A 14,199-nucleotide genomic window follows, 5' to 3' on the forward strand; every position below is an offset into this window, starting at 1 on the left:
GAGTAAAGAAAAAAACAGTTGATTTTTAGTCTAGAAAATCTATAGAGGCGAAATTTAGTGGAATTCTTTATCACATGTAAGATTTTCTGTCCCAGGTTACATACAGGTTTGTTGCTACGCCAGAACTAATATATACAGCCACAAATAGACGGAAATCATCAATGTCCCCCGTTGCGACGTACACGCATGACCAAAATTATTGTCGCATGTCTATAAATGTGTTGTTGTAGAAATATAATTTGATAACAAATTCGCCCGGTATTTCTTATAATGTTGGTATGTGTACACTCTAAAAACAGTACCCATGATTTTGCACAAGTACCCATGAAATAGAAGGTACTTCGCTGATGTACCTATGAGAATTCAATGTACCGAAGACTTTAGTGGGTACACACCGTATTTCAGCCTATTACCCATGAATTAGTGGGTACATGGAAGATTTATGGGTACAGTAAATTCGTACCGAAGAAAGTACCCATGACAACAGTAGAAGATAACCAACTGAACAGACGCCATATTGCTTTTGTCGGTAGTGTGGTGTGGTGGTGTGTATTCGTTATTTGAGTGAAGATTATAAAGATTACTACAACCAACGAAAGGGATTCTTATAAAAGTAAGTGGAATATCCTGTATTTGTAGTTGCATTTGGATGTTGTAAATTCAGAGTATTTTATAGTTAAACAGTAATAATATTTCATTGTTAAACAGTGTTCCTATTAAATACAACCGATTACGAAATGCAGGCCTAAGTAAATGAAAATAGAATTTTTATTTTATTATTTTTTCATTTTACATCAAATTTACCAGTTTCGAATGTTCTAGAAACTCATGTGATTATTCCACCACATTTGTCGTATCGTTAATTCGTTTGGTATAATAAGTGTGATGAAAATAAGGTGATATATAGATTTTATTTTTTTTTTTTGCTTTTTCGAGGTGTGATCATGTCCTAACAATATAAAATAAATACTTACGAAAATTAGGAACGTACGATATAATTGGAATATTATTTCACACAGATTTACTTTTAGCGCACCACTTGAAATAATTGCTGAAAATTTAGAATACTTTTACACTTTCCTTCTTATTGTGTCCTCAATGATTTGCGCTGAGCGACATGAAAATATCTTACATGGCATAGTTAAAATTCAAGGGGGCCATCAGAAGCAATTACTGAAAAATTACAATTCTTTTACGATTTGCGTATAAATACCGGTGACTGGAAATATGCATAAGAAAGACAGTGCAAAAACACAAAACAATTTGTGCTAGGTGGCTACTAAAAGGCACCTATTATTTTATGTTCATAGAAAGAATAAGTGCATCTGGGTTTAGTCATGTGACCAATATTGCGTTTGATGTTTGCAAATTTATATATTGGGGATAAGTACGAGTGATGCTTTATGGGCATTTATCACGAAATTGGTATTCCGTCTGGTTTTCGACAAAAAGCCTAATAGCTACGAAAATTTAAAAATCATCAAATTTAGGGCCGCTTTAAAAGGATATAATAGAGTAGGGTAGGTAGAGTAAGGTAAGAATAAGTTGGGTAGGATGAAATCGGGAGTGCTGGTTTACTTTTGGTGCATCACATTTTTTGAAAGATTTACAGGTAAAATTCAAATCAGTTTGCATCAAAAAAAACATATCCAACATAGGATATAGTATACGTAAAGCCGCGTCAGTTCCCGAAGGAGCTGGACGCTCATACTTTTAGGGATTATTCATTGAGTATCTACAAACTTACCAAGGGGGTAACAAAGCGACTTTGATTTACTTATCGACTGATACGAAAATAAAAAAGAACGTACCTGTACTTTCTATGTGCATGTGTAGTGCCCTTGTACTTTATCTATGACTATGTGTGTGTGAAGGGGGGGGGGATTTAACGCATATCGCATGTCTTGTGCACACGGGTACTTCTTACTATTGCACTACGTAGAAAATTTATGGTATTTTATGTAGAAGTGTTAATAGAACACAGAAGAAACGCAGATCACGGCGTTCTCATGTATACTATTACCAAAACATATTTATAAATAATAAATTTCTGCAACCGATAGAATTAAATACAAAGTAATACACCTACATATTACGTTTATAGAGGTAGGGTTACTAGTGTAAAATCATTACAAGTGCTTTACGACGAATAAAATAAGAATGCATATGAAAGATGATTGCATTAGAAACTATTATCCATCAGCGGTGCATTTCGCACAGCTTACAAAAGCTGTATTTTGTTTACAAGTGGAGCTCTACTAGTATGAAACCATGGCAAGTGTTATTGAAAGTCGCGTTATTGCCACAACTCACTTATTATCACTACCGTCGTATATGCGTATACCCACCTTCGCTGACGCGCCTACTAATCCATCTCGACTTGAGCGAAAGATACCAAAAAGCCATAAAGTCAATGTCCGTTACATTGAACTCGTAATTTCATATTTAAATATGTTCGGCTTCCAAGGCGTTCATTGATTTGAAATCTATACATACTATTCTCTTTCCTGTAGTGATTAGACCTATGTACGCATTTAGATAATTAACATCTTTTAGTACCACTCACACACAACAAATTTACAACGACTTTTTTGTACGTTCGTAATTATTAATTCGAGTAGCTTGGAAAACACTTGGTCTAGCCAGTGCACTGTAGAATGTACATAAGTTTAAAGACATACCTTTTTTTTTTTTTTTTTTTTTTTTTTTTTTAGAGTCACAACCGAACTTTTCTACTTTAAAGACATGTTTACTTTCAGCGTGAAATGTAGTCGAAAAACTACACTCCAGAATGCTTCTTATGTTATCTGAAACGTCACTGTGTAACTTGCGGTTTTCAGAATATTCATATAATTGATATTTTATTCCCATTTCTCGAAAGTACAATTTATCAGTTACAGTTTGATAGACAACTTATCATAATGATTATTGTTTCAATTCAATATTGATTATTATTTCAGTTCAGTTCACCGCAAGTTTACCACAACGATTTTACTCGAGAATGATAAGTTATTTCATAGTTAAAGTTGTAGTTTTTATTACCTTCCTTTCAGTGAATAATGTCGTACATTTGATTTCAGTAATCACAAACTCATTGTGAACGGCAACCAACAAGAACATCGCTGGGCCTACAGAGACTTAGGAATAACTTTAGCCAGTAAATATCCAGAAATGAAATGGGGCGTTGAAGGGAAGAGACAGCAGAGGAGAATAAATGAGAACGCTCCAGTATTTGTACGTATATTTCAATTATTATTACCGTATTTTAGAAACTGCGCCAACTTAAAGAATGTTGGATTCGAAATAAAATTGCCTACCCAATAAACTTGATTCTCTTTGGAAATATTATGGATCAAATAGAGATTCAAAAGTCTTTGTAATTACGCCCCTCCCCCTTCCCATTGCTTTAGATTTTTAACAATACGACAGAAATGAAGAACAATACTGAAATTTTGAAAAGCGTCTCCAATCATACGTACGAATATCTATTGAATAAACTACTTCAGTTTTTGAAGTGACTTCATTTAGACAATGAATTGGAAAACCCTTACAGTATGATGTTAGGTTTTAAAATTTATCGCTTAAATTAAAATGTTTCCAAACCTCAAGTAGATCAGTCGATAGATATTCTGAAGCGTCTATCTCATTACAAAATTTAAATATTGTTAATTTGCTTTTTTTTTTTTAAATGAACAGAAAGGAGAAACCGAGTCTCCTAACGTGTAGAATTTTCAAGTTTGGGGCCGCTGCTCCATATTTATAGGGAAAGCAATTTCACGACTAGTGATGGCAAGTATCGGTTCATTATTTGGAACATCCAGTGACATACCTTAACTCTGAAAATAAGGATCATAGTAGTGTATTTCAAGAATCATGAATAATTAAGTGTGGTTATGAAGTGAAAGGACAGTTCTACATGCCTGTGCCACGTATCCTGATACACGGGAAAAATAAATTGTTTCTGTTTCTATTTGAATTATGAAGGTTAGATTAGTTCATGTTAGTGCATAAGTAATGAAACAGCAGTTTATTCTTTAATGTTATCATCAATTCGCGCACGTGGGGTAACAATATATAACCGTGACTAAGTTCAAGTTGAACAAACACACTTTGGAGAGGAATAATTTTAAACTTCGTAAGGGTTCACTAAATTCTAAGAGTTATAAATTTTTTTAAAATAAAAAGTAAAACATTTACGTTCGAATAGCTAGCCACCAAAAATTATTGATCACTCTATGGTAGTTGGTGATTGCCTTCGTTTGGCAGTCATGTAATCTTAACCATGTTTCGCAGAGCAGCACAACGAGCTATAAAGGATATGGCGCGTGATGCATAAATATTGGACTTTGATAAGGATGTAATCGTGGAATACCACTTAGTGAGTTGTCCAGTAGGGAATAGCCGCTAAGTTCAACAGGTCCCGAACCAATTCTGGCATTCGTCCTGCGTAGGTGGAAGATGGAGGTAATTTTAGGCCAGAGTAAGTAGTGCCCATCAAGGTTGGTGGTCGTGACATAATATTTTAGTGTTTCACCCACTACATTGTAGGACCACTGTTGTTCGGGGCAACGTAAACATCCTCGTACTGTACATTTTTAGGCAATGAAGTGCTTTCAATATTATGTCAATTTTAAAGAATGGATTCTTTTTAGTTTCAAAATAATGCCAGGGTATAAAAGGAACAGTATTCAAGACTTTCTTCGGCCTCCTGAGAAACCAACCTCAATCCCAAAGAACGCGTTTGGTAAGAGATCTGTGGGTGAGGTATCGGGGGATGCAAGCAGCTTTCAGTGCCCAACTGTCTAACCTGGACGAACTTGAGAACCTAGTTAAGAACCTTCCGGGAAGGCTAGCTGCTGTTATAACAGCAAGAGGTATCAACTCAGTAATGACCTCAGAGAAAAAAATCAGGTAAAAGACCAATTACTTGTTGGTAGATACTGTGATTTGTGTTGCTTCAGCTTTAAAGCGGAGTAGCATTTGATTTATAACTATGAATTAGCTTATCATTGGTAAAACAAAAGTAAAAATTCTCTCCTCTGCTTTTTTGTAGGGTATTTTCATAAGAAGATTAGCACAGCGAAGAAAGAGACAAAAATTGAGATCAAAAGATAAAGAAATCCGTGTCGCACCAAATGAACCTCTGGCAGGTGCATTTGATGTTAACTCACCTTCAACAAGTTCAACAGAAAATGTATCTGACTGCTTACTAGAGTTAGAGGTAATCATATTAAGTATTGTTTTACATTACCGAGTGGCTATAGCTCAATTGGTATAGCGTTGGCTTCGCATTGTAAAGGTCTTGGGTTCGCGATCAACAATCGCCTATCCTGACTGAAGCTTTTCCCTGGTTTCTGTCAGTCGTACGACGCAAATGCTGTGATGATGCCTTACGATCAGTGCTGACTCTTTTAACCTGTTTAATATAGTTTGTGGTATTAACACTACGAAATTTTGACTGTTTCCTATCTTTTGCGAATATTATTATTATCATTATTTGCTATTATTCATATTATTTTTTTGCGAATTTTATTACTTTAAATTAAATTTAATAGGAATCGCAACAACAATGTTTCGGATATCGCTAAAATCGTCATCAGTAATTATAGTAAATTTGGGAAGAGATTTTGAATAGCCTATTTATACAATATCCGTATATTTTAGTAAAATTTGGTTATATGGAAGTAGGGTACAGAAGTGCATTATTAATTTTTTATTGGGGGTACAGTTTCTGTGATATAGCACTCACTTCTCGTTCGTGGGGTGCCTGGTTCGAGCCCCGGCCAAATAAATTTGTGGTAGACAGCATCGTTCTCGTGGGTTTTCTAGGGATACTCTCTTGTTCCCCCCACTTTCTCATTCCACCAATTCTTCCATCATTCACTTGCTTTAATCTTCGTCTCCCTTAGCGTAACGGGTATAATTGTGGAACGTTACACTCAGATTTCATTGTTTTATCTTCCGGTGGAATAGAAGTGCTTGGGACCGCGCAATTTGATTTAATAGTAATTTTTGTATCGTTGTATAATTTTGTAATGACTTAATATTTAAATCGTAGTAAAGATAGACAATATTTCAATAATTATGACAAATTGCTTTACCACTGACAGAAATATTAATATTGCGAGAGACGTTTCTCGTTCAGCAAAAGAAAACAGCATGAGGGAGAAGTACAAATAGAAGTTCTTATTTTTTAACAGACGTGTAGGAACTTAACACTATAACATGTTGAATTTTTGTACAAGATAACGTGTATTACAAACCAAGTACCACTAACTTTGAAGAGGAGAATTGATATAAGTATATTGCAATATATTGTGTTCAAGTAATTGATCATGAAAGCGACTAATATCTGTAGAAATATCTTCTAGTGTTTTTAATTCGAAGTGAAATATCTTCCTTTGTGATGTGTATACTTTATCAGTCACCTATAGTGTTATGTTTCATCATGCTCTGAGTTTGCTTCAAGATGTTATTAGATGTAAATAGATTAATGTCAATAATAAGAGTTAACTTGGAACATTTTCTTACTAGATGTTGCAGCTTCTGTAGTTATCTTACCTTTGAAACCTCTATTTTTATTTTTCTCTAAATTTTCCAGGCAACACCAATACAATCCTTAACTTCAACGAATATAACAAGATTGCAGTTTTTACTAAGAAAGACATTCCTTTCAAGAAAAGATAAGGAAGTAAACGTAATGCCATGCTTTTTGTTCCACCATAAACTGGTAAGAATAGTTTGCAAACGTGTTTACTTGAGCTACATTTTTCAATAAATGTACGAACTCATCTTTTGTTTGTAATTTTTTAAAAATTTTTCTGTATATCTAAATGTTTCTGGGGTAAAAGTGTTAAAATATGATTTATATTTCAAGATTGTCATTGTCACAATTTGCAACAATTTTCTACTCACTGCTGCATAAAGATCTCTGAGATTTTCTATTTTTGTTTCCTAGAGACTGAATTCTCTGATGTTCAGAGTTTGAGTATATAGGGAGAGTGACGACGCAGAGCGGGCAGTGCAGCCTCTCTTCCTAGTGCACCCAACCAAATTAAGCCGAACTTGCAGTAATAGTTTCAGGAGGTGGCCCGGGGGAAATTCCCATGAGTCATAAATCCGCTCGTACTCAATATGTTATCAATATTTTCGTGGTATTTCTTTTCACCCTTTCTGTCTTTGTATTTTAAAGTTTCCTGGACGAAATATTCTGAAATCACCATTGTATACTTGCAATCCACTTCAATATTATTTAGGTCTATATTAAAATACGTATTATGAAGCTAATAGTATTCGTAGTTTTGGTAACAACGATAAAAGATGTTTCCTTGAAGATGCTATAATAAGAAGCTAAAGTCTCGTCGTCTCCTTAGTGTTACCATCTTTATTCTACTTGCAAATCTATATGTTAACATTAACTTTGACTAGTTGATTGGTTATTGAAGTTTAGCGTCTATTTTCAGCAGCGATCTTATATGAGACGTAAACCTACAATTTAATGTGGAATCCGAACCACCAAAATCATTCATTTTTCCAGGATTCCCACCGGGAATCGAACCCGGAATCCCGTACACCAAAGTGCTTATGCTAGCCGCCATACCAGCTAGGAGTTAAAACATTAACTTTGATGCTACGTGGTAACCAAAGTTAATAAGCATTCAAAGGTTTACACACACAGACACACACACACAAAAAAAAATCTGCCAATAAAAAGTAGAATTTAAAAGGGAACAAGTATACAGGAGTAACTAATAGTATTAATACTAAATATATTAATTTAAAACAGATATAATCCATATTTTATGAAGCAAATGTTTCAAAATGTCTTAAATGAAATTAAATATCTTCCAATGTAAAATAAATGGTTTTATTGTTAGAGTATTTACTTCCGATGGTTTGTGCGTTCAATTATGGGAATTCCCTGACCACTTGTTTCACGATGGTTCTTTTCCGATAATGCTACTTTATTTACTGTAGGGGCTACGGTGGCTCAGTGGTAGAACGTTCACCTCTGGTGCATGGAGTCTTTGGTTCGATCCCTGCTCGCGCCAAGTGGGGCTTTGTGTGGACAAACACTGTGTGTGTGAGTTTTCTCGGGGTTTCCTGTTTCCTCCCACTTTCTTCATTCCACAATTTCATTCATTATTCACCATCACCGTCTCCTTTTGCCTAGTCGGCATAACCGTGGAACGTAAAAGTTAAAAAAGAAATTATTTACTGTACGTCGAAGCTTTATATTAGAAGTAAAACATTCAATTTTATATTAAACATAATCCACACATTAATTTGTTCTACAGGGGGGGGGGGGCAAAGGTAGGTGTACAGCCCCGTACTGATCAACTTATTGCCTTTTATATAATTTCTTATTGTTATCCATCAGATAGACTTAGTTTCTTTATCTTTAGCTCGGAACAGCCGAAGCAAATAAACCTATAAACTAGAATGTTACATTTGATCAATGCAGGGGTGTTTAAATACTTTAGGACCACCCTGTAGGCCCTATAATTATCTCAAGTTTTTTTTTTCATTCAGTGAAATTGACATCTTTATTAAGGTCTTACAAAAGACTTAATTAGTATATATTGAATGTTGTAGTATACCTTAACGTTAAAGCGCCTAATTCGAAAGAAAAGTCCAAAATTTCGTACAGTCACTTTCAATGTGATCAGGTTAGTTGTACAAGTAATATACTTACAAAAAGCTCAAAAACTCCGGCGGGTTTTTTTCAAGTAGGGTCAGCTCACTTCGGTAAACCCTGCCAAAAATACAGTTTTAACAAGTAACAGTTTTATCCAATATCTAAAGTAAAATTACCAGTGTTGTAGCATACTAAGATGTCAGAGATGTCATCACTTAAAAAAAAAAATCAAAGTATATTATTTTTCCAAAGAATATTTCTATACGGTGTGCTAATCTACTAATCTTTTGTTTCAGTTAGCAACCGAAGCCGAATTAATATTTGGCAAATGTTTGGACGCAATGAAAAAGAAATTACTAGTGAATAAGCTAGATGCTTTAAATATTGAAAAGAACTTGGTGGCCTTGGAACGATATCTCCATCCAAAGGGATTCAACAGATGTATCAATTTGGTACGTTGAGTTTTTAGTGATATGAGCTTTCCTTTTGTCTTTCTTTTTTTTTTATTAAAGGAAAAACAGTTTGAAGATTGTTCGATATTACCCCCCACCCTCCAGAAAGACTTATGGAACTAAAAATGTCGTCCCTTTCAATTTGGCAGGGATATTTGAAGGTCTTAAGTACATGTAACTTTATTTTCATTCTCACCCGCCCTGCTAAGGAAAGATAATGATTCATGCAGCATAGGACACAATATCTATATTTCATATTTTCGCCACTACCTATTTATTAAGAGTAGTATCAGTTGTAGCAATAGCAGTACTTGTTTCTGAAGAGAAATGCCACATATTTTGCGTTGTTAAAACAAAAGATACTTTTAAGCCTTTATTAGAAAAGGAGGGAAAGAAACTTCCAAAGTCATTCGATTTCGATCTATTTTTCCCCTAGACTACTGCATCTGAAATTTTCAGAAGCTATGATAGTGCATAAAGATGAAATTTCTTTCATATACTTTTATCACCGTTCGCCACTAAGGCGTAAAGAAAAATTGAAGAGGTTAAAAAGTATGTCCTCAAATGATGGACTCCGATCCGAATTCATGCCTCGGAGTTTTTTGCCGGATCATCGTGATTTGATACCATGTATAAAGTAAAATGAAAGAAAAATAATTTTATTTATAATTGTATTGAGTTCTCAAAACGTGTGAGTAGTTGAGTTGAAAAAAAAGTAGCTTAGAACATTCAAAACACGCGGAGTTTCCCAGTTACAGGCTCTCAATATTACGGTGAGATCGTCACAAGAGACGTCGTATCTTGACAAATAATGATATAGGTCGTCTCGACTTAGAAATTACAGTCGAAGTAGAACCCAAAATGGGCTGCGGTGGCTCAGTGGTGCATTGGGTCCCTGGTTCGATACCGGCTTGCGCCAAGTGAACTTTATGGTGGACAAACACCTTGTGCGTGGGTTTTCTCGGAGTTCTCCCGTTTCCTCCCACTTTCTTCATTCCACCATTTCATTCATTTCTCACCACCACCGCCGGCACAACCGTGGGACGTGAAACTTCAAGATTTCATTTCATTTCATTTCGAAGTAGAACCCAGTACATCGATTTAAGCAAGCAGTGTTTGTGAACGGCAATTGCTGTTTAGATATGCTGTGCTTATCTCATCAAACCATATGATTGCTTACAATGGAATCCTCACATTGCAAGACCTATCTATGTGGAACTTCTCAAACAGAAGAATTGCTGATATAGATGTATTGGGTACAATTTCAGTTGTGATTTTATAAACCGACCTCGCGTGCCGCCACTATCTGTCGAGGTATGACAACATTTGCGACGATGCCACCATAACTTCGAGCGTTTGTGGCCCTGAAACCACACATGTTCATTAATTTCTTAAAAAGGAAGTTTTCTCTTATTTCCACCTCATATGTTCCATGTTTTACACATTATTCTATCACGTTGAATGTTTCCTTTGAAGTAGTTTTACTTTAGAATGTTGTTTGGAACATGTGCGCTATGCCATATTAGCAGATCCCAGAAAAAAAATATTAGTTTTAAATTATCTTCTAAACTCAATTTATAATTAATATTGTTAAACTTTCTAAGGAGTGCTTCTATTTGTTTGTCGTATTTAATTAACTTGTCTACATAACAATAGTATATAAACAACTTTCCAATTTAGATGTGGTTATACTTGATAAAACAACTATATTTTACACAGCAGTTTTATTTGGTGGTTTTATTCTTTTATGTAAAAATGTACTTTATTCCTTATGTTTTACTAAACATATCTGAATTCATTCCTTTTCCATATATATCATAGGAAACGTTTCAAGAAAGCTTGAAACCTCCAGGACCAGCCAATTTCTATGCCCCCGAGTCCAAAATCCTGTGGACAGGAAGTGGTGAAGCAGTGCAGCTTGATAACACCTGTGATATTGAAGAGGCCTGCTTGCTGCTCCTATGTGTTTATTATGTCAAGAATTTGTCTTATCCAAGTTCATTTGGTCAGTTTCTGGGAGTATTACAAACCATTATTTTAACTCATGATAAATTTCCAAAGAAGTATCAAACTCAGCGAACTGCGGACACTATAAAAAAACTGAAATTGTAATTGGTTGTAAGAGGACTAGCAATTAAACAGTAGCAATATACTTGGCTCTCATTTAAAATAATGTTTTTTTTTATTATGTACTAAGACGATATATTTTTTATTATGCACTAAGACTATATAATGTATATCAGGAAAAGTGTAAACAATAATATGTTAACACATCAAGTTTGCACTATCAGAACGTCCCCTCCACCCTTCCAACAAACCTGTCCAGTCCGACCTTGTTTTTGAAATCTTTCCCGTAGCTTGTGGATTTGTTTTATTCAGTTTGGAGTGCTTCAATCTAGGTGAGTCTTCACGCGCAAACTGAAGTATTTTTTCTTCATTTCTAATGCGCACCTTGAAGAAGAATATATGGCATGTTTCCCAAATAAAATAAAATAATAGCTGAGCAAAACAAGTACGTTTTATTAAAAACTAAACACTTTGCTTTTAATAAAAGGTAGCGCTTTGCTCAGCTATTATGTTGTTTTAATTGGGTTGATAAAAGCAAAGCTTCGATATGGAAAATATCACGGATAGCATTTTTCTGTATTTTAATTATTTTAATCAGTAAACTTGTAACTTAAACAACCTTCCAGAAGGGCAGAACGTCGAAAAGGTCTTTTATTTTCCCACAGTTTGGAGAACTTTGCATATTTATGGCAGAATGCAAAACGTAAGTAAGGGAGAAAACGTTTCAGTTCTGTATGGCATCCAGTCTTACCATAAGAAAGAAAAAAAGTTACGATTGTTCGTTCAGAAAAGGCGATATGCTTTCCAAAAGTAATGTTTGATGGGTAAGATCACATGGATGTTCATTCTTTGCTGGATACTTCTTATAGGAAACCCGGAAGAACAGCTTTTTATAATTAGAAGATGAGTCCTTTCAGTAGGACCAGTATAGTTCTATCATTAATATAAAATGTATGCAAACATTTCAAATCAAAAAAATATTTGTGTTTAAAATATTTAACAATATAGAGATGACCTATTTGAAAGAAGATGGATCTTTTTTCGCCGTTATCCTTTTGGACACTATCGCACGGAAGTATAGATTGCAATCCCTGTGTTAAATAACGGTCAAATAATTATTTGTGTTTAAAATAATTAGCAATATAGGCTTGACCTATTTGAAATAAGTGTGGATTTTTTTTTTTTTTTGCCAATTATCTTTTTGGACACTATTGCACAAAAGTATGGATTGCAATCCCTGTGTTGAATTATGGTGTATTGTTCAAAACATGATTACATGCGTACAACCGTGCCGAAATGAGTGGAACACTTAACAATAGGTAAGACTATTATTGTCACTAGGTACAAAGTACAAGCTTCATATTCCATGTATGATACAAGGTAAGTCCAAGTTAGAGCCACCACCCTGAATGCTGTATATTCTGAAGTGAAAGAGGTATAATTATAAGATGTTTAGGTGGATGCGCGACATTTCTAGCAGTAAAATGTATTATATAGGCCATTTTGGAGACAGCTATGTAGGATTTATCTAAATATAATTTTAATTTAAAAAAAGCCCAACTAATTTTGTGCTAGCATTTCATGAGAAATTCATTAAAGAAGTGTTTCATTATTACTGTTTTTGTAACCAACTGCATGCTGTTCCTAATTTCAGTCTCATTTAAAAACTCGTTGCTGAAAAGCAGCAGGGTACATATACTGAAAAACTGACTTCGCCTATGAATTTAGATTCAAATCTAGTTCTAAATGATGCACATGGCCCTTGTTTCCATTTAAGAGTTTTTAAAACAGATTAAACTAATATTTCTTCTTGTAAAATGGCCAACAGACTCACGTTATATCATCAGAAAGTTTTCCCGCATCCACTTAAGTTTTATGCATAGCGCGGTCACATATTTACCATATTTACTTTTAATGTTGACTGGGAAATACTTAGATTATAAGCTATATTAGCAAGTACTGTTAAGTGCTGTAATTTAGATATGTACCGGTATTAACTGAGTCAACTTGCATTTATCAATATAATAGGTACAGTCAGAAACAATATTAAGTATGGATTGGAGGTATAAGAAGTGATAGCTCCATTCGATACTTAATATTATTTCTGACTATATATGTACCTATGAAATTAGGTTTTGTATTCATGAAATTAGGAGCGTTTGTACCCATGAAATTATTTGTACCTAAGAAATCACAGGTACATTGTACCTGCTAACTCTTGGGTACAATGTACCTGCTAAATTAGTGGGTACAAAACGGCCGTTTTGTACCTCTGAAATAGTGGGTACTGTATTTAGAGTGTACATTCGGGAAAGACATGTATGTGGCAAATTTCATGTCAAAAGAGCAGTAAATAAGAACAATAAAATGAAAATAAAACTTTCTTGTCCATTTAGCAACATTTTATTTTACTCAATAATTCTTTTCCTATGAAATTTACCACAAATATGCATTTCCCGATTATATACATAGTATCAATATTAAAAGTACCCTGCAAACACTATTATCAAATTACATTCTTATACGAAAATAGTTATAGATATGCGAAAATCATTTTGGACATGAGTGTACATGACACTGAAAGTCGTGGTTATGTATTGGGTCTGACCCTTTTGATCCAGTTTCGCTATTTTTCGTAATGTTGCCTGTAATCACTGTACTTAGAGTTATACTCCCCCCCCATTAAACAGTAGATTTTCTTGACTTTCTACAGAGATTGTTAGTGATTTTTGCAGTGTTGCCACCCAAAAAGTAACCAGATTTAGTGATTTTCCCATAATGTTTTGTGCACGAGTGTACATAGCGTAATGACGAGTGTAATGAGTGTAATTACACTTTACAATTGCGTTAATTAGGCTTTGCAACTACAAATACTAATTGCAATTATTCTGATATTATCTTTAGACGAGAGTACTTGCGTTATTGCGGCATGTCAATGTACTTATCTTAATGTGGGATGTCATTACATAAACCTTATATTATTACTTCAGGTGTGATATATGTAAGAGGCCACCTGCGGGGCGCGGATGCCTTTGTACACCA

At 34.5% G+C, this 14,199-nt stretch overlaps 1 protein-coding gene across 1 annotated transcript; it reads left to right on the forward strand.

Annotated features, from left to right (window-relative positions):
* The first annotated feature begins 313 nt into the window (after positions 1-313).
* Positions 314-11,242, forward strand: LOC145672750 (uncharacterized). The gene is made up of 6 exons (XM_081741923.1): positions 314-613; positions 3,081-3,234; positions 5,054-5,221; positions 6,602-6,730; positions 8,935-9,090; positions 10,912-11,242. The coding sequence occupies exons 2-6, from the start codon at positions 3,172-3,174 to the stop codon at positions 11,200-11,202; spliced, it is 807 nt and encodes a 268-aa protein (XP_081598049.1). The 5' UTR covers positions 314-613; positions 3,081-3,171; the 3' UTR covers positions 11,203-11,242.
* The last annotated feature ends 2,957 nt before the right edge of the window (positions 11,243-14,199 follow it).

Source organism: Thermobia domestica, chromosome 16, assembly GCF_964235325.1.
Source record: "Thermobia domestica chromosome 16, izTheDome1.hap1.1, whole genome shotgun sequence".
NCBI lineage: Eukaryota > Metazoa > Arthropoda > Insecta > Zygentoma > Lepismatidae > Thermobia > Thermobia domestica.

Coding starts and splice junctions, on each gene's coding strand:
- LOC145672750 (XM_081741923.1), top strand. CDS start 3,172: ATGAAATGGGGCGTTGAAGGGAAGAGACAGCAGAGGAGAATAAATGAG. Junction 3,235..5,053: donor ATGAGAACGCTCCAGTATTT/GTACGTATATTT, acceptor GCTTTTTTGTAG/GGTATTTTCATAAGAAGATT. Junction 5,222..6,601: donor ACTGCTTACTAGAGTTAGAG/GTAATCATATTA, acceptor TAAATTTTCCAG/GCAACACCAATACAATCCTT.